The following is a 22,306-nucleotide window of genomic DNA, read 5'->3' on the forward strand; positions in this document are numbered from 1 at the left end:
AAACGTTAGATGACTGCGGTCCTTCGAAGGGAAGATTCTATGGGCATGCAAGCCGACTGAATCTCGGTGGTAAACCCGCTGCTAGACAGGCTTCCAGTCAATTAGCTCGCGGTAGAGACAAAAGGTTCGCCGACCATTCGCTCACTTTTTTCACTATAATCTCGGCATTGTTTCCAACATGGACTCTTCGTTTCTATGTATATATGCATAACAAGGATCTTTAATATCGAAACGCAAAGTTATCGACATTTCAAAATTCGAGCCAAACGTTATGATAGATTTTCTCGTCTTGTCAATTGATAACTTTTAAGAATATATAGTGTCCAAAAGTGATCCAGTGTTTTGTGGTCGAAAATCGGCCACTCAAGCGACAGCTATTAGTCTTGGCCGTAGAAAAGGAGGAAGAGAGAGAGAGAGAGAGAGAGAGAGAGAGAGAGACGCCAACTTATCTGCGGCAGACCTTAGGCATAAAAGTTTTCTTGCCTGTGTGTGTGTGTGTGTGTATGTGTCTGTGCATGTGCAAGAGACAAAAAGAACGTGCCTTCGCTGGTATTTCAAAGAGACCCAAGGAATAAGGATGGATGGGTGAAAATGGAAGGTTTCATCAGCCGGAGTAGGATTGAATGGAGCTGCCGGAAAGAAAGACAGAGGGAAAGGAGAGAAAAAAAGGGAGGGGGGGGAGAGAGAGAGAGAGTAGACGCGCGCGCAAACAAGAGAAGAAGGGGTAAAGGGTGGTAGAGAAGAAGCGGGAGAAGTTCTCCTCCGCTTGGTCTGCTTTCGTGAAAACGTCGAGCTTCGCAATCGGTTCCTTTGTCTGGTTTTGCAAAGAGAGAGGACTTCCCTAGCGGTCTTCAACATTCTTCATTCATTTCCCTCTCTCTCTCTCTCTCTGCCGCCTCATCGCTGATACGTATCACGAATGATAACGCGCATCTTTGCATAATTGGTTCGTGTTTCTAGTTATTTCATTTATAAAAAATCTTTCTTATTTTTCCCCTACGTTTCTTTAATAGGAGGACCAAAATGTAATTCGTTGGGATCATTAGGAAATTGGTTAGGTGCTTTCCGTGGCGAATGATTAATCGCATCCTAGAGAAAGGGCTTGCGCCGAGTTCAGTAACTCATCCGGTGCTTTTCTCAAACGCCCGATGAACTTTGAATCGGCGTGCCACACCAGCCGGTTTCTTGAACCGTGAAAATTATAGTATTCTCTCTCTCTCTCTCTCTCTCTATCTCTCCACATTTTGTTTCGTTCGATGCTACACAATCGTCACCGTCGAGGTCGAAAGAACGGCCAAGGATCTCTCCAGGAGGGAGAAATTTTAAAAGCATCGTCCTCGTGCTCGACGAAACGTCGATCATATCGGGAATGCACTTTTAACGGTACTTACGTTAATAGCGGGGGACGCTCGCGCTCTTGGCAAATGCAAAACGACGTTTTGATTTCGGTGCATAAAGAGTGGCTGCCGAAAGAGGCCGGTTTTGCGAGAGGCATTATGAAGCTCTCTCTCTCTTTCTTTCTTTCGGTGGCTCGGTCGGTCATAGGGCTTGGCACATTCCCAGGAATCGATCTGGCTAGATGCTCTTTCGGATAACCAGCTAATGTCGAGGTTTACGCTCCTTTTCGACGTCGAATACGATGGTGGTAATCTTTAAGACAGTTATCCGAATCGAGTAATTGGATACCGAATTCTATAAACGTGTTATAAGCGATAACGAAACGTGAGAAGTTAATAAGGATACGCGGTGAACGTCTTCATCTCGAGGTCGCAATCACTCCAACGAAATTTTGCCAAACTTATCGAAAGGCCCTTCAGCATTGAAATCATTCGCCATGTTCGATAAGGAAAACGGAAGGGTTTCTGTTGGGAGATTAAAAGCGTATCGCTTTAAAGGCAAATTCAAATAGAACAGTACCGTGTACGCATTAAGTGCTTGGCATTTTTTTTTAAACACGCGAATAACCATGCGGCGTGCGTCTTGACCTCCTTTTTTTTTGATCCCGTGAACGACGACGAGTGCGCTCATTCGTTCATTTTCAAAGGACTTTAACGAATCTCGAGCACCATTTAAAAGAAATCTCTGCGGTTAGCCGACTAAATTGGTAGAACCGAGCAGGCCGACGTTAAATCGAAATCCGGAGAAATTCGTAGACGAATTTGTGTAAATCGCGCGGATATTCTTCCGTAAATTCGTCCGGGAGGTAGAAAAGATATAAAAGATAATAGGTTGTTGACGCGGTTTAAGAGACGACCCACGACGAATCGAAAAACATCGCACGCGCCTTCCCGCGAGAGCCTTCTTCGGCATAGAGTAATTTCAGATAATCTCGGAGTTAAGAAGGAAGAAAGAAAACGCGATCGATTTCTCGCGCGTGCATTCGCCAAAATTATACGGTTCGGCTCGCGAACGGATTATTATCCTCGTTAAGGGTGCGCGAGCTCTCGTACGCTCGCAATCTGTTCGATCTCAAAAAAGAAAGGGAAAGGGCACGAGCCAACCGAGGAAAAACGAAGGGGGAAATTTTTCAACGAACGACCGTCGACATCGTCCAACACGGTCCAATACGTATACGTATACGTATGAATGTGCGAGCCTCAACAGGAAATCACAACCTAGGTAGCTGGTAGGACGTAGAAACGTTCGATCAGAGTGCAATGCTGTGTTCGTTGGTCGGGTCAAGGCATACGAGATATGTTCCCTCGGTGAATCGAACGAATTCTTGATCTTTTATACGGGAAAGAGGAAAACTAGATGAGACTACTCCTCGTAAAAGCGAATTTTCATTATCGTCGAAGGACGATACTATATGGGAGAACAATCCCTGATAAAGGATTCTCCCGTCGATATTCGATAATGATTTAAGCCTGGCCATTTATTTTTGAAACGATCGTAATTACGGGGACATGGTACGGCTATCTATTCTGCGGACATGGGTACATCGGATGGGAGGTGCACGTTGGGAAGTTGATGCACGAACTCGAATTCCTGCTGGTATCGAACATAATCCGATAATATTCGTGGCTCGAGTTTCATAACCATCGCGTTACTATCCGCGAAAAATCGTGCGTGATCTCGCGTAGAACATTTTTTTTCTTCTTTTCTTTTTCTTCTTTCTTTTTTTTACCTTTCGACGGATTCTTTTTTGCCAAGAACGAGGACAGTACGATTTTTGATCGAGAAGGACATATTTTTGGAAGGAAAAATCTTCGAAGAGAAAGGGTTGACTACTACTCGGCGTTTAATAGATAATTAACCGAGAGTAATGGAAATCGATTGATCGAACCGAGGAGGTACATCCCTTTGAAGGGATGTTAATTGATTCATGAATATTTATGTCTAACGAATTAGCAACGTTGCGAAATGCAGAGCTAACTCTCTCTCTCTCTCTCTCTCTCTCTCTCTCTCTCTCTCTGTCTTACGGTCGTCTTCCTCAAATCGACGACCATTTGCATGGCTTTGCGCCGATGAAAATCTTTTTTCGATCGTTGTTTGATTCCCTCGAAAAAACGACGTGAAATATTCTTGTAATAAATTTCGTCGACTAGTCTTACAATGGCACGAGGAGCTTACACGTCCTCGTTCGCGAATGCTCGGCTCCTGTAATTGGACGTTCAGATCTGGGCTCCGAACGTCAAGCTCGTCCTGTCCAATCAGAAGTTTAAAGAACCCGTTTCCTTTTAACGAACGGGATCGTGGGGGTTCCTCGTTAGGGACCGCTCTAGATGCGGGGCCAGTTCGTCCAAGAATGATTTACATATTCATGCGGTTCCAAATCTCCTTTGACGAGCCAAACATTTTGTGGGAAGGGCTTTAGACCGATTAACGCGAACCTAATGACTCCTAGAACTTGAACTTTGAAAACGATTAAGGATCACACGGTATTCTCTATGTCGTGGCCGAATTTCGACTCGTCGCTCGAAGTTCGACGACCCACTCAAATTCTTCCTTTTCTCTAGACGGAAATATGGGTGCATGGCATTGGACATTGAAGTTTCGCTTTCGTCGGTGTAAAAGCCAACGCGTTCCTTCGACGTAACGCGGCACGTAACGCGTAACTGTCTACCCACGCTGACGTAACGAGTTGCGGAACCACTTTGCAAGTGAAACTTGTCTCGCCATAAGGAGCAACATCGTTGATACGAATATCTGGAGTCTGGGTCAATGTTTCGCAAAGCGAGAAAGAGATGCCCGTTATCCCTTCGATCATGTATATTAACTCGTGAAATGTAATTTAGTAATCCAAGGCGTATTTGAAGATCAACGTTGAAACGATTTTCATCATTTCCCTGCGTATTATACTTAACGTTCTTATACGCGGGGAAGGGAGTGAGGTTTTAATGCAATTTAACAGCTGATATTGCGGCGAATAAATCCTTTGATTGACTCAACGAATACTAAATCTCATTAATTTTCAGGTCGTTGGTGATTTTCCTGTGCGTAACGTCGTTACACGTCGGTGACACTTTTGCCAAATACGTGAGTATCTTTCTTTTCTCTCGACGCTTTTCCTTTTCTTCGTTGGTTATGTTCGAGGCTCGCGTCGTTGAAGGTTCGAAGGTACGATACGCTCTCGTCCTTGACGATAAAGGTGCAACAAGGGCTTCGACGAAACGCGCCTTGGCAACATTCCTTCAAGTTTTATTGCTCGGCCGTTCTCGTCCGATGGCGGTTCGAGTTTCACCCTTCCCAGTCCAACCAGTCAGATACCTAATCTCGTAGCAATTTACTTTTGTTAGTAGCAAATCGACACGGAAGCCTTTAAACGTACCCTTTGAACTTTTCCATCTATCCGTCTATGCTGTGATAGCCAAAGAGAGCGGGAGGGGGACGGGGGCGGGAAGAAAAAATGAAAAAGAAAGGAGAATTGATTCGATCGTTCCTTTTAGTCGTCGTTCTCGAAAACAACATGGATGATTCGAAAAAGATCGTTTCGTTCGATGTTCGCCCTGAGCGTTGATACCGAGTGTTGATAAAAAACGAGGAACGGACTAATCCTATAAAGTATCCATCTACACGTGGCTGTACGGACTTACATAAGAAATAACTTATTATCCGCGTATCTACGTAGACACGTAACAACGTAAGTACTTAAACGTGCCTGCGTGTTGTTGCGTTAAAGCAGAAGGAAAAGGATCCTGTCATTCCATTTTTACGATCCTCGCGAAATCCGTGAACCTTGACTCTCCCGCTTTCACGCACACGTTAGAAGTGATAAACGAGAGGTGTCCCGGAGTAGGCGCATCGCGAAAGCTGATTACGTGGATCGTAGAAATCCTTCGTTCAAGTTTCTATGGTTGTGTTTCTTTGAAAAAAAAAAAAAAAAAAAAAAAAGAAAAGTAAAAGATAATAAATAAAAATACAAGATAAGAAAAGAAGAGATATATTCGCCGGGCTATCTTCTGTCGCGCGATTTTTTCTTCAACCTCTCGACGATGCGGATTAGCAAAATATTCTTTTCTTCGCAAAATTCTCCGCTCCATTCCATTTCCGAGCTTTCGGGACATCAGCGAGAATCCCTCTTTTGTGGTGGCAAAAAATCTCCGAAAGCTTAGCGCCGAAGAGAGAGAGAGAGAGAGGGCGGGAGGGAGGGGGAGGGAAGGGAGAACACGATTGCATCTTTTAGTGCCGGGAGAGCAGTCGAGATAACCGAGCATCAATGAGATTATTAAAGGAGCGTAGAACGGTCTGACTTACGGTTATTTCTTACCCTCATCAACGACCACGGCTAATCTGAGTTAAGTGTGCTCGTTAAAAAGGGAAGTGCCAACGATGTTGGTGGCCTCTGAAAAACCACGAAAATTTCCAATCATTTTCCCGGTTACGTCCATGAGAAATTGAGAAAAAATCTGGGGACGATCCGTCTGATATTTTTTCTTTCTCTTTTACCGTATCGTACATGTAGATATGCGTTTCGATTTTTTTGCTTTTATTTATATAATGACTCAGTATCACGATTGCCACGAAGAAGAAAAAAAAGAAATGAAATTTCATTCTACGCTCATGTGAAAAAACGTGATCAATAATTCGGGAAGTATTTAACGGAGAAAGCGTTGACCTCGTGATCCACGGGAGGGCACGTTCGAGAAGAAAGATAGATTAGATGCGATGTAAATCGATCTTCTTAACGCTCACGTAAGGCGATTTCTCGGCGCTTTCTCGTTAAAAATAAGCGAGCTCTTTAAAAATCGGGGATCGTCGCTCGGTACCGAGTCCAACGTAAATGGCGTTAGAATCGTAAGAGATTTCTCGCACGATTATTAATTTCGCGAAATAATAAGAGCGTCCTGAGTAGAGATTACGCCGATTCGATGCGCCAACGTTTTACTACTCGGACGGGTAATTGCTTGCGTTTCTCGAGAAAAAGATATATTTAACGTCGCGAAGTCCACGTTTCAGGGAAGAAAAGGGCAAGGAGAAAAGTTAGAGAGGGAATGGTAGGTATAGTGGGATACAATCGACAAGGGACGTCCACAGAGAGGTCAAACCGATGGCACCACGAGTATATATGTATGACAATTATTAAGAAGGCGTGTTTCGACGGTCGTTCACGGTTCATTGACTGACCTCTTGCTTCGAAACCCACTTCCTTGAACCATTTAATTATCTCTTCGGCCCATACCCTCGCGAAACTTTCAGCAACCGTTTGGTTCCTATTCCATTCGCGATCCGCCCGTTCTAGATCGTGTCTCGGTCTATTTAGGATTCTTCCTTGAATCTAAAGTATTCTCTTAAGTTAGTATTCTACCTTGAGTCATCCCAAAGTATTATTGCGATGCATTATTATTATTATTACAATGTTAATTATCTGTTATCGTTAGAATATTAATTAGTTCGGATTATCTTCATACAGGACGTGCGATCTTCAGGCAGGTCGGACGATTACGTTTCTAATACCGTTCAAGACGAGACGTAATCGGCCGATTACTGACACCTTGAAAGTATTAGATAGCCGGTCCCTTTCCGCGTTTTGCTACAACTCTGACAAAAAGTCAATAGAGTTAAGTTTCTTTCAATATTGATATTCCCGTAGAGTCCCACGTACTCGTGTATTTGCTTTTGGTTGGCTGTTAAAACGCGTTTAACGCGTATTGATACAACGAGATAACTTGCCACGTGTAGTGCGATGAATGAACAAGTTTTATGAATGAAATTTCGTTCGCCTTCGTTACGTTTGAAAATATATAATAATATTTCTGAGAAAACGCGCGTTTTGTTTGTCTCTGGATGATCGATGACATCGAAAGATAGACGTCTAAAAGGGCACGGGAGAAGTTGACATCGTTGTCTTGCGAAGTAATTTAACGTTACGATCGGTCACGCTGCGTCTGCTCGCCCAGCTGAACAGAAATTACTCATTTTACGCCACCGATGATGTAAACCTCTTCGTATAACGACTCTGCCTTGCTTTACGCTAGAACGAATGCGAGCGGTAATTGCGACGGTTAGTCACCGCTTAACGATGCCATTCAATTAGGTGATTTACCGCGGACTCTAGCCTCTAATCATTGATTAATGTGAGAATTGGCGAAGGGTCTAATTTTTGTTTTTCGATATAACTGTTAGAATAGAAACTTCTGGTGGTATCTTTGGGAGTGACTCATTCTCAGTAAAATTCACGACGAATTTTAATTCCGTTCAAAGCATCTAAGGAAAGATTCAATGAGGCATACGTTAACGACTGTTAAACCTTCTCCTAGATCCTTTAGTCTATGGCAAATCGTGTCGTCTCTCTCCCTCTCTGTCGTATGTCGGTCGCTTCTTATAGGCTGTGTTTTATGCTCACCCGCATCGTTTTACGTGGCATTATCGTCGCATTATGCGCCGCATCGACGATGCCAATCCGCGATCTAACGAGACTACTGGCGAGCAAAGGCGCTCTTTGGTACCAACAAGCAGATGTTCCGAACGCGAACGAGACTAGATGGATATCAACTTTTACTGTCTTCTTACTCCCTACACGGAAGTCCATGCAAAGTGCTCTTTCTCCCACGGTAGTAAAAAGAGAATCGGTATAAAAACGAAGATTTACATCTGTCGTTATACCTCGTGTGCGAAGAAACACGCTGAAGGTCTTCCTTCTGGAAAAAACGAAAAAAGTAAAAAAGCTCCAAGGGAAGAAGTTTCTCTTTGAAGCTCAACATCGCTATTCGCTAATGTACGTCACGTTTCTCACGTAGGCCACGGTGCTCGATTAACGCACGCGAACTCCCCCCTCTCCAATTTTAAAAGTCCCCTCGATGAGAGAGCCAACCTCGACGCAATATGGATAATGGCAGCCGGTCTTGCTTACATCGGATTTCTCGCATCCCTTCACCCGTCGTTATCTCGCGACTTTGTCATGCTTTATCCTGCCGTTGGTATCCTTCGTTTTTAACGCGTTCGCCACATTTTTACACGAGTTTTAATACCAACGAATAAGAGAAAGAGGTGGGCAAACACCTCTCGAGATTAGATTTTCGTCGCGCTAGAATCGTAGAGAATTGTAGTAGTAAGGTCGAGCCCCTTCCATCGAAGGAGATAGTAGACACGAGAAGAAGGTAAGTATCCCAGCAAAGGTGGCTTGAATAAGGGGCCACTTATCGCAAAATGTTAGCCCGGCATGAAGGTTCTCACGGGCAGTGCTGGTAGACTACTCTTCCTCTCTCTCTCTCTCTCTCTCTCTCTCTCTCTCTCTCTCTTTCTCTCTCTCTTGTTTGCCGACCCACGCGACCCCAAGATTCTTCCCGACGTCCCGTCGAGTAGCACGAAACAAGACGTTCAGAGTTGGATAATAAATTTCGCTCGGTCCTGTGTTGCAGCATCATATAAAATTAAGGCACGGAAGGCATCGTCGGCAGCACGGTGAGAGCTATCTACCGAGCAGCTTCGTTCTTGAAACGGACGAGCTAGAAAGAGGAAATTGGGGACCATGGTCGATGCCCAGCTCCTGTTCGCGATCCTGCGGCGGTGGCGTCGCTCATCAGACCAGGCAGTGTCTCGACGTAGAGTGAGTCTTACGCTATCTCTCTTCTCCTCTTATTTATTCTATTTATTATGCTTGAAAGATGAAGCCCATTTATCTCGATTGAATTCATTGTCACGAGAGGACTACTTCAGACCCGATAAATGGAAAAGGGTTCCGCGTCTTACCGTTCGATCGTCTGGCAAAAGTACGTTAAGAAGCTATTTTCTACGATTACAAATATTTTCAAACTACGATATATACATATATATATGTGTGCACGCGCGTGTGTATATCGTGTTAACGAGACACTCCGTCTCTAATAAAATCGTCATGTACTACATTTTATTGGCTTTCATTTATATCGCGAGAACACTCGCTTAAGTGCTTGCTTGGTGTAGCTGAGAATATCGAGAAACTATTTATGATCCATATAAACGTAGCATTCGATAAAGATAGGAAATAACGACCGCGCGCAAACAGTCAAAAAACGAAAGAGAGAGAGAGAAAGAGAGAGAGAAGGAGAGAGTGGAATGGAGGAGTTCTCGCTGAACGATAATCAATATTGTATAAACACTGGACCATTTGAGATCGTAAAGTAATGCTCGTCGGGATCGAGTTTATTTAGATCATTTTTCCGATGGCCGAAAGAAAAAGTTCATTAGCTTCGTGGAAACTTGTTGAACGGCCGAATCCTGACCGAGTGTAAATTCACGATTAGAGATGCAAACGCTAGGAAGTACGAGCGCTTGAGGATTCAAGTAGAGAATTAACAACGATTACGAGATCAACCCGGTCACGTAGACTGTGTGAGTCGAGAGGAAACGTGCATGCTCGCCATGCATGTCATCATTATCGTCGATCTTGAAAAACTTTGCGAATGGCGGATGCTCGTAATCGGGACGAACATCGATCACTCTTACCAGCATTTCCTTCTATACTTTCTAAGTAAATAGTTTCTACAGAGACGAGATGATCTACCGTGTACAAGAATTACTTTTTGACAAATCGAACGATCGAATATTTTTCTGTCTTCTTCTTCTTACTTTTTCGTCAAACGATTTGCGATATCAGAACACGGCTCATTAAACATTTTACTCGAATCTCAAAACCAGACCAACAGATTGGGTCTAATGAAAAAAAAAAAGAAAACAAAAAAAAAACATTCTCCCTAAATAATACGAAAAAGTGTCTTTTTTCTTTTTAACAGCGAGAACGGATATCAAAAATGCACGGGTTCCTCGAGGAGATTCTTTTCTTGTAATGTTCAGGTAAGTCAAATTTCATTTTACTTTCCACCAAGATCGTATACGTTTATCGGAACAATTTCTTATACCGATATCACGATAGGATTAATATTAGCGGTGTGTCAACTTTTTAAGTAGCCAACATTATTCTTCATTGTAGCGCACTTTTTTCTAATGAAAAATCCTCCTCATATAATTCTGCCAAATGAGAATCAAATGCGCGATATTAACGTACTGTAACCTTTGATCTTCCAATGGGACCGATCGTTACACGCGTAGCTAAATTGAATCGCTAAAGCAGGCTTCCGAGTTGTTGTCATGTTTCTTTATTTTTCAATTTCTTTTCGTAGCGAACAACTTTTTCCTTTCGAGGGTCAAACAAATTTCTTTTGTTTTGAAATGCTCCTTCGAAAAATCTTCGTTAAAAATGAAAATAAAAGAAAATAAAAATAAAGGAAGAAAGAAAGAAAGAACACGCTAAGAAAAATTATTTATTATAGAAAATCCGAGACGAAAAGGTCGGTCACATTCGTTATCTCGGACATCGCGTTTCGGAGTCGCGCTTTCCGCGCGTAATTTTTTTCTCCAGCGCGTTCCTTCCTGCATTATCCCCAGGCCCTTTTCCTTCCTTCCTTCCTTCGTAGCCATCCACACCGACAAGGTTTCGTTCGGTCCGCAAGAAATCTCTCGCCATAAATTCTCCGGTATCCACGTACGTGGTACCAGTCCCAGCGGGACTATCTTTTCTTCCTTTTCCTTAGGTTCCACTCGATTTATCGACATTACATTGCCCCACGACCCTCTCCCCGACAGCAAGACTGCTCGATATATATATATATATATATATATATATATATATATATATATATATACATATATATATATATATATACATATATGTATATACATGTATATATGTCATCCATCTAATTTCTGCAAACTGTTCCCGAATTCTTAAACGTCTTCTCGTGAGAAAACGTGCAAGAAGATGGACGTTGAACAAAAGCGATCTACAATACTTGCAGGCGTGTCCAGGCGAGCCGAAAGATTTCCGAGCGGAGCAATGCGCGGAATTCAACAATGTTCCCTTCGAAGGAGTGATTCATGAGTCAGTATATAATCGATTATCTCTAAACGCTGATTAATTGCATAATAAAGATTAAACGCATTGGTTTGTCCATTTCTTTATTCGCAGCTGGATCCCGTACACGGGCAGTCCGCACAAGTGCGAATTAAATTGTATGCCACGAGGAGAAAGATTTTTCTATAGGTACAAAATATCCGTAACCGACGGAACGCCATGCGAGATCGAGAAAAACAATGTTTGCGTCGAAGGCAAGTGTATGGTGAGTTTCTAATCGTTTGTATTTCGAACTTATTCGTTCGATGACGAAACAGGACGACTACAGCGTCGCGTATTTTTTTTTTTCTTATCAGCCGGTCGGATGCGACATGATGTTAGGCAGCGACGCCAAGGAGGACGCTTGCAGAGAATGCGGAGGCAACGGTACCGACTGTAACACAATTCAAGGCTTATTCGACAATGACGACTTACAAGTTGGTACGTATAATTTATTTTCTTTTCATCCCTGGGACAGTCCTCTTAATCGCCGATACTTATTTTAGGTTACATCGATATTTTATTAATACCAGAGGGTGCTACTAATATCGTAATAAGAGAGTTGGAACCTTCGAACAATTATTTGGGTATAATATAATAATAAACATATATGAGACTCGCCGATAAGTCGATAAGTTCGATAAAATTGATAAATTTCTTCTTCTAGCCATACGAAATACATCCGGTCATTATTACCTGAATGGCAACTGGAGAATTGATTTTCCACGTAGTCTGAGATTCATCGGTACGATCTTCCATTATTCAAGAGAGCCACAAGGTTTTTCTGCTCCGGACATTATCACGGCACTCGGGCCAACCACCGAGCCGATTTACGTTGTCGTAAGTATCCTAATAAATTATCTACTTGGACGATAGCAAAGATTCTATAATACGAGTCGTTGTCGTTTCTATTGCAGTTACTCTATCAAGATCATAACGTTGGTGTTCATTACGAATACAGTATACCCAAAAAACTCTCGACGCGTACGGACGCCGATAGTTACACATGGATCACTGAAGAATTTTCGAGCTGTAGCACTAGTTGCGGGGGAGGTGTGACATTTTTATCGTTGTACCAATATATAACTATTATAGCCATCTCGGCGCAATACTTTATTCGAAATTCGATCATTCAGGTTATCAGTCCAGAAGAGTAGCGTGCGTTCGAAGACGAGACAACCAACCGGTAGACGACAATCTTTGCGATCCACAGCTCGAGCCAGAGGATACGCAAACCTGTAGCGAGGAACCCTGTCCAGCGGAATGGGTGGAGGGTGAATGGGGAGAGTGCAGCAAGCATTGCGGCAATGGCGGCTTACAGACCAGGGAGATCAAGTGCGAACAGGTTGTAGCCGGTGGAATACGTTCGATCGTCGACGATTCCCAATGCGTAGAAAAGCTCGGACCGAAGGGCCCAACCACACAGGAATGCAACGAACACGTTGACTGTCCACAATGGCATCTCGGACCGTGGAAACCGGTATATTTTTTTTCTTTTCATAACGCCCATCATTAGTATCTAATAGTTACTATTCTAAGGTAGAAAACTTGAAGGAGAATGTCGCGTCCGCGAATTTCCTTCTTTTTCTTCTCTTCTTTGTTCTTTTTTTGCTTCAATATTTATTCGTTTAGTGCGATCATCTCTGTGGAGAGGGCAAACAGACGAGAAAGATAACGTGTTACGTCAAGAAGGACGGTAAGATCGAAGTGATGGATGAAAGCGCATGCGAGGGTGAAGTTCCCGAACGGGAGAAACATTGCGAATTGAGACCTTGCGAGGGCCTCGACTGGGTCGTTTCCGAATGGAGCGGGGTAACGGCACTTGCACATTTACTTGATTTCCATTATATCGTCTATCCGTCTATCCTATACAATCGTTCCGTAGTGCAACGATAAATGTGACCTCACTCAAGAGACGAGAACGGCTCATTGCGCCACTCAAGACGGCACCGTGCATCCGGACGACAAGTGTGATTCCGATAAGAAACCAGAACTTATCAGGGAGTGCGAAGATATCCAAAATTGCGAGTACCGTTGGTACGCGTCGCAATGGAGCGAGGTAAACGATTAAAAATACTGATCTCGATCGTTGATGATTACTACATGTTCCTTACTCGGGAGAATCTACCGAATATTTTGCTCTATTATCCTAGTGTTCGGCCAAATGTGGTACGGGCTTACAAACTCGAAAAGTATTTTGCGCTACTTTCGTGGACGACGCTTTGAAGAAAGTACCGGAGTCTAAATGCGAGCCTGATAAGAAATATGAGAGCACGCAGAACTGTACGATTGAGCACGAGGAGTGTAAGGGTGAATGGTTCGCCGGTCCTTGGAGCAAGGTAAAAAGATTTTCTCTTTTTCTGAATCCAAAAAAAGTCTCCTTATAATAATGATATTTTATATTGTGTTATTTTTAGTGTACGAAACCGTGCGGAGGCGGTGATATGTCTCGTAAAGTAATTTGCATGAAGGACAACGCGACGGCTTCGCTCGATAATTGTGATATCAGTACGATAATGTTCGCGAAAGAGAGTTGCAACGAGCATCCTTGTGGCGAAGGTAATAAGAAAATGACAGGTATATGAGAGAAAATTTATCCTTGCATCATTTCTTTCCTTTCATCATTTCAAAATTTAGACGAAGTTATACCGGTTGAACCAAACAAAAGCAAAGCCCTGATGGAACAGGAGGACGAGGAATGCGAGGAATACGAGGACGAAGATTTCGTTACAGTCGGTTCTGAGTTTGCAGTGAGCGTAAGTGATACTGGAGATCGTAGTACTTGATCGAACTGCGGGCGTTTAACTCAATAAGAGAGAGCGGGAGAGAGAGAGAGAGAGAGAGAGAGAGCAGAATTAGGAAAGCATTTTTATAAAAGTAACTCGTTATTTATGATAGGGCTCCAAGTCCGAGTACAAAGTAATCGAAGGCTCAACGAGTGTCAAGTTTACATCTTACACAAACGGAGAAATCGCTAGTGACATGGATGAAATGATGTTCAGTGACGCTGGATACAGCAGAGGTGACATCTCTCCAGGAGACTTTGGGAGCGGTTACACCAGCAGCGGTTTCGGTAGTGGAGACGACTTTTTCAGTACATTATTTACCAGCAATCCCAGTTCCGAAGATTGGTCAACCGTGGAAGGAAGTGGCACTTCTCCCGACACCGAATCAGTTACCGTTGAAACGAGCGAGACTGGAGCCATTACGGAATTCGATGAAAGCGAAAGTACGGAAGTCTCAACGGAGTCTGGAGCTACGTTAGTATCGGAGTCTGTTACCAGCGAGCCTGTCACTCGAGTATCGAAGGAAGAAGATTCCGAAACAACTGGTGAGCTAAACGTCTTATCCGTCAAATGATAATTTCAAATGATATTCAAACTTTCCTCCGATATTCGTCGTAGAAACGTCATCGGACTCGGGAAGTACCATCCAATCTGGTGCTACCGAGACACCACTGATCAACTCGTCTGACACTACAACTGAATTCATTGAATCGACCGTGTCATTAAGCAGTACGGAGGACTTCACCGATAGTGCGTCTTCCGAACTAACAACGTCAAATCTTTCAACGGACAAATCAACGGATTTCACCGAATCTTCTGATCTCTTTTCGAGCATCGATACGACAACGTCAATGGATGTCACGGTCTCGTTGTCGACAAGGTTTACGGATTCTACTGTATCTGGTGCAACGGATGTAACGGAGACTACAGTGACAGATTCTACGGAATCAACGGAACCTACAGAATCTACGGATACGATCGTGACAGAATCTACGGAATCGACCGTAACCGAATCGACAGGGCCTACGGAATCGACTGAATCCACGGCGACAGACACGACGGAGTCGACGGAGTCAACGGAGTCAACGGAATCCAAAGAAACGACAGAGTCAACAGAATCGATGGAATCCAAAGAAACGACAGAGTCAACGGAGTCGACGGAATCCAAAGAAACGGCAGAGTCGACAGAATCTACGATCATTGAAAAAACGTCAGAAGCGATCAGCGAGGAAACTAGTTCTGTTTCTAAAGTCACGTCTGAATTACCAGGTAAATAAATATTTATAAATGAGATATCATTTCGATAGGAGATGAAAAAATATATTAAATGGAAGAATGTCCAAATTTTTTCAGAATCTGCGACTGAAGGATCCACCATGTTAGGAGTGGTGAACGAATATGATCCTTATACTGAGGAAACAACGGAATACGAAAAAAGTACAGGAAGTACAATAACCGTGTTTGGTACGAGCGAAGCTTCGACACCGATCGAAACTGGTAGCACTGTAGAAGTCGAATTGACCGAGTCCGGTGCCACTATCGAAACTGGTATTACGACGGAGCTTGGATCCTCGGAATCTAGCACATCCGGGGAAACGAGACAATCTTCTTTCACTACCGAAACCGAACAGACTATTGTTGAAACAACGGAATCGGGTGCTACAACTGAATCAGAAGTTAGCGGGGCAACCGATAATACGGAATCAGAAATTAGTGGGGCAACTGAAACAACGGAATCGGGAATGTCGATTGTTTCAGAAGTAACGACGGAATCGGGAATGACCGGTGTATCCGGTTTAACAACCGAATCCGAAGGAACCAGCGAAGTCGCACCGACCGATGAGACTGCCGTCTCTGGTCTAACGACATCGTCTGAAATAGAGGAAACAGAGTTCGATACTGAAAAAACCCACGGTAAGTATTATTTAGATAGCTGAAGAAAAAGCTGATTGGTATTACGTATTGTCGAAATGATATATCATTCATTTCAGTTTCCGAGTTTTGGACAACGGTCAGTTCTGTGGAAACAACACATAAATTAAAAAAATGCAAAATCTACAAAAAGAAATCTTGTAAAGTATCTAAATTTGGATGTTGCTACGATGAAATCACTCCGGCTAAAGGTCCATTCCATAGTGGTTGTCCGACACCTAAAACTTGCAATGAAACGAAGTACGGTTGTTGTCCCGATTCCGTTTCTCCAGCTACTGGACCCGATAACGAAGGTTGCCCTGATACTCATTGCAATGAATCACTCTTTGGATGTTGTCCCGATGGTATAAACGCAGCCGAGGGTAACGACTACGAAGGGTGCAAGAAAGCGTGCAACGAGACGGAGTAAGTTTATAGAGATAAATTGACATTTAATAATTGACATAAAGCAAGTATTATTGTGAAACGTAATAGTCTAACATAATTGCCACAGATTCGGATGTTGTCCTGACAATGAAACACCCGCAGCCGGTAAAGATAATTTGGGTTGTTGCAACGTAACAGCTTACGGTTGTTGCGAGGATGGCATAAAAGCTGCCATCGGGCCGGATCAAGAAGGATGCAAGGAGGAGAAGGTGGAGAAGGTGGAGGAGGTCACTTTGGAAACGACTACGGCCACGAAAGAATACGAGACCACGACTGTAGCTATCGAGGAAGATTGTGCCAATATGACTTATGGTTGCTGTCCCGATGGCATCAGGCCTGCTTCGGGAACAAATTTCGAAGGTTGTGGTGTTATCAATACGGAAAATTGCAGTGCTTCTTATTTCGATTGTTGTCCCGACAAAATATCGCCAGGTAAGAACGAAAAGAGAAAAAAAATGTGCACGAACACATCGCGATCTCGCGTTTGATTGAATTTAATAAAAAACATTTTCTCCCTAAGCGCTTGGTCCAAACAATTATGGCTGTCGAATGCCATGCGAGAATACGACGTATGGTTGCTGTCAGGATGGCGCGACCCCGGCTCACGGACCGAACGGGGAAGGTTGTTGCCTTACGACACCTTACGGTTGTTGTCCTGACAACGTATTACCAGCACGCGGACCCGATCTATACGGATGTGGTTGCCAGTACTCAAGATTTGGATGTTGCCCCGATAATTCGACGGCTGCACGTGGATCCAACAATGAAGGTTGCGGCTGCAAGTACACGACACATGGATGTTGCCCGAATCGATTCACACCAGCAACCGGACCTAATTACGAAGGCTGTCCCTGTTACACGTATCAGTTTGGATGTTGCCCGAATGGTATTACCATCGCTAAAGGACCACACGGCCAAGGTAATTAATCGTATCATCGTTTAATATTAAATTACTTCGATGAACATTATTGTGCTAATGTCTCATTTAGGTTGCGGATGCGAGAATACAGAGTTTAAATGTTGCTCCGACGGCAGAACTCCGGCGAAAGGACACAACTTCGCTGGCTGTACTTGCGACGCTTCTAAGTACGGCTGTTGTCCGGACGGCATCGAAGAGGCTCAAGGAGAGAGCTTCGAGGGTTGTCTAACTATACCTTCTACGCCCGGTGCCGCTTGCTCTATGGAAAGAGACAGAGGCCCTTGCCGAGAGTTTACGGTGAAATGGTTCTTCGACACGGAATATGGTGGTTGTTCGAGATTTTGGTACGGGGGCTGCGAGGGTAACGACAATCGTTTCAAGACTCAAGAGGAATGTAAAACGGTCTGCGTGGAACCCAAAGGACGAGGTATGAAACAGCCATTCGTCGATGATTATTATTATTTATTATTTCCTTTTATATATTTTCTTTCGTCGTACGCATATAAATGCGTACGCTCTTATCGATGATTGTCTTTGCAGACGCTTGCTTCCTACCGAAAATCAGCGGTCCATGCGAAAGTTATTATCCAACCTGGTATTACGATCCTGGAAGAAAACAGTGCGGTCAATTCGTTTATGGTGGTTGCCTTGGCAATGCGAATAAGTTCAAGACAAAAGAGGAATGCGAAGAGCTCTGTGTCGTTCCCGATGACATTGGTATCGTATAAAATAGAAATTTTACTGAAGTTTAAATTGAGGACTGATCTAACAATTGGGGGGGGGGGAGGGGGAAGGGGCCAGTAAGATCATCTTTCAGAACGAAGAAGTCGACGATTGCACGTCGAAGATTAATATATTTCTGGTTTGATCTTAGATCCCTGTGATCAGGCAAAGGAATCCGGTCCCTGCGGAGGCAATTTCACTAGATGGTATTATAACAAGACTCTACAAACTTGCGAACGATTCAATTACGGTGGTTGCAAGGCAAACGACAACAACTTCCCGACGGAGCTCGCGTGTCATCAGCAATGCTTACAGCCTGGCCGAAGTCGCGGTAAGTTTCTATAATGACGTTTATTGCGGTTACATCGGTACGAGATTGACTTTATATTAGCGTCCACGAACGCGTTCGATACGATATTAAATATAATTCTTCGGGTTTAACACGAGTTATGGTGTAGACAGTAGTTGATGCATAACTTATCAAGGGGATTCTTTTGAGGTTTTGAAACCAACTCGAAAAAATTAACTTTTCCAAATAGCTAAATATATTAAGGAGCTTATTATTAATCGTCGAGACGACAAAATAAAAGAAGAAAGAAAAAAATAAAGGAGCGGAAAGAAGCTTCGCATATTAAATCAGATACAATTATATCGGATATAAATAAGAATTCGTTTAGACAGAATGTCATCTAACGAAGAATCGGCATAGTCGTCAGCAGTAATCAATCAATTTTCCAGCGCCCCTAGCGGATGTGTGCGCCCTCGAGAAAGATCCTGGGCCATGTCCGGGCTCTGTATTGCGTTGGTATTACGATTCAAGCCGTCGTACTTGTAGTCGATTTGTTTACGGCGGTTGTAAAGGCAATGGCAATAAATTCCGTACGCGGGCTGCCTGCGAGCAGCGTTGTCCGTCACAAGGTATTAACAGAGAAAGAACAAAGAAAGACGACGAAAGAACAATCAAAAGAAAAGGAAAAGTAAAACAAAAACAAGCTTGTCGCTTAACGTGATCATCATCGCAATATCGTTGTCGTAATACCAGGTGTTGGCAGCTGATCGTACATAACTCATTTTTCTTTTCCATTCGCAATCATCGTATCGTCGTACGTCCCATGGTGCTGGTGTTCTCTCAAATCTACGTTAGGACCATTTTGAAGTTAATCGATCGCAGTGTACACTTTGCAAAAGCTCACACATTCAACTGTATTATTAGATTTTAATTAACTAATAACGAAATGCTCGTTGAATGTGCATCGTACGGATACACTTTGCGTTAAAGATTTTGCTTGTTTTTCCTTCTTTATTTCCCGATCGAAGAGGGATCAATGATATTTAATGTTTGAATCGTTTGAGGGTTATGGATCGTACTAACACTTTCGTTTGAAAATTTAACGAGAACTAACTTTGCATGCTGTAACGAATGCATTAACAGATTCTTGCTCTCTGCCACGGGCTGAGGGTAATTGCACGGAGAAGCAGTCTAGATGGTATTTCGATCAGTCAGAGAATCGATGCATGCCGTTTTATTACACGGGCTGTGGTGGAAATAAAAATAACTTCCCTACTATAGACGCATGTACGGCCGATTGTCCACCTAAAATCGGTAAGATTTTCTCTTTTCAATTGTCGCTTCTTCTAAATCATTTTTCTTATTTAAAAACGAAAAACAAAAAAAAAAAGAAAAATCTGCTTTGCACTATCCATCGATCAAAAGCCCAAGAAGCTAGATCCGAGACGAAACGATAATCATTATCATCGTTGATATCTATAGAACAGGATGTCTGTCTCCTTCCTGCTCTTTTGGGAGAGTGCCATAATTACACTCAAAGATGGTACTTCGATTCGTACGAGCAACAATGTAGACAATTCTATTACGGTGGATGCGGTGGAAATCAAAACAATTTCGTCTCGCAACACGATTGTAAAAATAGGTGCGAAATCACGGTTACGGCGGAACCACCTAAACAGGTCGGATTTAAAACAGGTAACGACGCAGCTCATTCTTTTCTTTTTTCTTTTTTTCTTTCACTTTTCCCTTTCATTCGAATAGATCGATAGAGGAAAAAAAAAGCATCGTAACGATATTTACAAATTATTCTAGAATATTGTTTCTTGCCCGACTTTCATGGTCCATGTAACGAGGATAAAATGAAATGGTTCTACGACAGCAAAGACGGTATTTGCAAAGCGTTCGCTTACGGCGGTTGTCAAAGCAACGGAAATAACTTTGACACACACGAGGAGTGCGAGTATCGATGCGGCCAAGTTCAAGGTATTCCTTTTCTTTTCGTCGCATAATAAAAAAAAAAAAAAAAGACAAAATACCATTGCTTCGTTAGTAAAGCGAATGACATTTCGATTAAATGAATGTGACATTTCAGATCCGTGCGCTCTACCAAAAGTCGTTGGTACGTGCGACGGCATTGTCAAGCAATATTATTACGATCGTCGAGACGACTTTTGTCACGAGTTCGAATACAGCGGCTGTCAGGGCAACAAGAATCGTTTTCAGGACAGAGAATCTTGCGAGAGAAAATGCAAGATACAGCCAGCTGCGATCACAGAAGAAATTCGACCTACTACCATGGCAACTACCTCCCAAACTGAGATCGCGTCAAGTAGCTCAATTTGTCAAGCACCTGTGGACGCTGGACCGTGTAACAATGACATTACCGCTTATTATTACGATTCTCGAACGAACATGTGTCAAGCGTTCATATACGGTGGCTGCGAAGGGAACGCCAATAGATTCCAAACGGAGGAACAATGCGAACGTCTCTGCGGCAAATTCCGCGGACAAGGTAACTCGACGGAATGTTGTCCCTAAATGGTACATTTTAATAGGGCACATCTTACAAACATTTCTTTCCTCGACGAAATGACATTTTCTTCATAATTTAGAACGTGCATGCCTACAAATTTCAGATTTATGCAATCTATCGGTGGATCCGGGTCCATGCAGAGCCCGCTTCTCCAAATACTTTTACGATCAAAACATTCGTGCTTGTCGGCAATTCATTTATGGCGGTTGCGATGGTAACGCAAACAGATTCAGTACGATCTCGGAATGCGAGTCACTTTGCGTTCATCTCGAGGAACCTGCTCCCGTTGGAAACGACACCATTCTATCTCATTTAGGTAAGTTCTTAGAAGTGTAATTCTCGTTGGATCGTGAAAATCAGACGATTCGGATCAAAGATAGGGTCTTACGTCGTTGTTACGTGATTATTTATTTACATCTAATCTTGCGATCAGCCATCTGTAAAGAACCAGTTGACAGTGGATCATGCAATACCGGTTTCTCAAAACGATTCTACTTCGACGAAGAATATCAAACCTGCAGAGCATTTATTTACACCGGGTGCGGTGGAAATCGCAACAGATTCAAAACCTTCGAATCATGCATTAACACTTGTCTTAGGAGTAAGTCATGATATAAATATAGGTTATACCATTTATGCTTTTACTTTTGCTTTTCCATTTTCTTTTCTCTTGGCTTAGTGACCGTAAATAGAGAAAAACTTTTTCCCGCAGGAGTAATCATCCTTATAGCAATATCGATTGAAAAGCATTTCTTTTTGGAACTATATAAATAAGGCTTTAAAATGTAACAATATCGTCGTAAGAGAATACGTTTATTTAAAAACATTATGTAAATATTTGTTATATACTTGCTGTATGTATTATTAATTCGTACACTTGCCTTTTCACAGATCCACCAAGCAATCAACTCCAATTAAAATTTTATTCCTACTTATTACTTATTTTCGTTTCATCTTTTACAAACTGCTGTAAATAAATTCGCACATGTTTATGATTATTCTTCTTTTTCTTCTTTATATATACATATATATATAGACATAAGTTACCCAGGAAAGAAGAACCGACGAAAAGTATGACTTTGTTCTAGCTGACAACGAAATCGACACAAGTTCGGAAAAAGACACGAAAGATCCGTGCATCGAGGCACGGGAGGAATGCAATCTAATTCGTTGTCCTTACGGCAAGGAAGCATACGTCGACGATCAAGACTGCGAACGATGCCGTTGCGTTGATCCGTGCAGAACGCAAATCTGTCCTGAAGGAACAAAGTGCTCGATTACCTTGGTCCGTACTAAAGATGGAACCGAATACAATGGCGTTTGCAGATCGAGTAAGTAGAGTGACCATCGAGAAACGTATCGATGATTGTTAATTGAAGATATATGT

General features: G+C 42.8%; 1 protein-coding gene across 9 annotated transcripts in view; it reads left to right on the forward strand.

Moving 5' to 3' along the window:
* The window catches only part of LOC124954959 (papilin), a 53,555-nt gene that overhangs the window by 26,768 nt on the left and 4,481 nt on the right, over window positions 1-22,306 (forward strand). For 3 of the 9 annotated variants that reach the window (XM_047508661.1, XM_047508660.1, XM_047508667.1), the window contains exons 2-32: window positions 4,419-4,479; window positions 8,802-8,989; window positions 10,155-10,215; window positions 11,217-11,299; window positions 11,387-11,537; window positions 11,629-11,752; window positions 11,818-11,898; window positions 11,979-12,151; window positions 12,229-12,364; window positions 12,448-12,791; window positions 12,944-13,123; window positions 13,197-13,370; window positions 13,465-13,650; window positions 13,729-13,870; window positions 13,949-14,067; window positions 14,210-14,642; window positions 14,716-15,366; window positions 15,451-16,011; window positions 16,089-16,434; window positions 16,523-16,887; window positions 16,976-17,374; window positions 17,445-17,801; window positions 17,915-18,091; window positions 18,249-18,428; window positions 18,836-19,015; window positions 19,869-20,081; window positions 20,199-20,369; window positions 20,479-20,898; window positions 21,023-21,235; window positions 21,353-21,520; window positions 22,008-22,250. In XM_047508661.1, coding sequence (XP_047364617.1) covers window positions 4,419-4,479; window positions 8,802-8,989; window positions 10,155-10,215; window positions 11,217-11,299; window positions 11,387-11,537; window positions 11,629-11,752; window positions 11,818-11,898; window positions 11,979-12,151; window positions 12,229-12,364; window positions 12,448-12,791; window positions 12,944-13,123; window positions 13,197-13,370; window positions 13,465-13,650; window positions 13,729-13,870; window positions 13,949-14,067; window positions 14,210-14,642; window positions 14,716-15,366; window positions 15,451-16,011; window positions 16,089-16,434; window positions 16,523-16,887; window positions 16,976-17,374; window positions 17,445-17,801; window positions 17,915-18,091; window positions 18,249-18,428; window positions 18,836-19,015; window positions 19,869-20,081; window positions 20,199-20,369; window positions 20,479-20,898; window positions 21,023-21,235; window positions 21,353-21,520; window positions 22,008-22,250 — 7,280 coding nt within the window. Of the gene's footprint in view, window positions 1-4,418; window positions 4,480-8,801; window positions 8,990-10,154; window positions 10,216-11,216; window positions 11,300-11,386; window positions 11,538-11,628; window positions 11,753-11,817; window positions 11,899-11,978; window positions 12,152-12,228; window positions 12,365-12,447; window positions 12,792-12,943; window positions 13,124-13,196; window positions 13,371-13,464; window positions 13,651-13,728; window positions 13,871-13,948; window positions 14,068-14,209; window positions 14,643-14,715; window positions 15,367-15,450; window positions 16,012-16,088; window positions 16,435-16,522; window positions 16,888-16,975; window positions 17,375-17,444; window positions 17,802-17,914; window positions 18,092-18,248; window positions 18,429-18,835; window positions 19,016-19,529; window positions 19,701-19,868; window positions 20,082-20,198; window positions 20,370-20,478; window positions 20,899-21,022; window positions 21,236-21,352; window positions 21,521-21,991; window positions 22,251-22,306 lie in introns of those variants that run through there. The other 6 variants (XM_047508668.1, XM_047508662.1, XM_047508665.1 and 3 more) reach the window with 6 other exon arrangements.

The sequence above is a fragment of the Vespa velutina genome, chromosome 16 (assembly GCF_912470025.1).
Source record: "Vespa velutina chromosome 16, iVesVel2.1, whole genome shotgun sequence".
Lineage (NCBI taxonomy): Eukaryota > Metazoa > Arthropoda > Insecta > Hymenoptera > Vespidae > Vespa > Vespa velutina.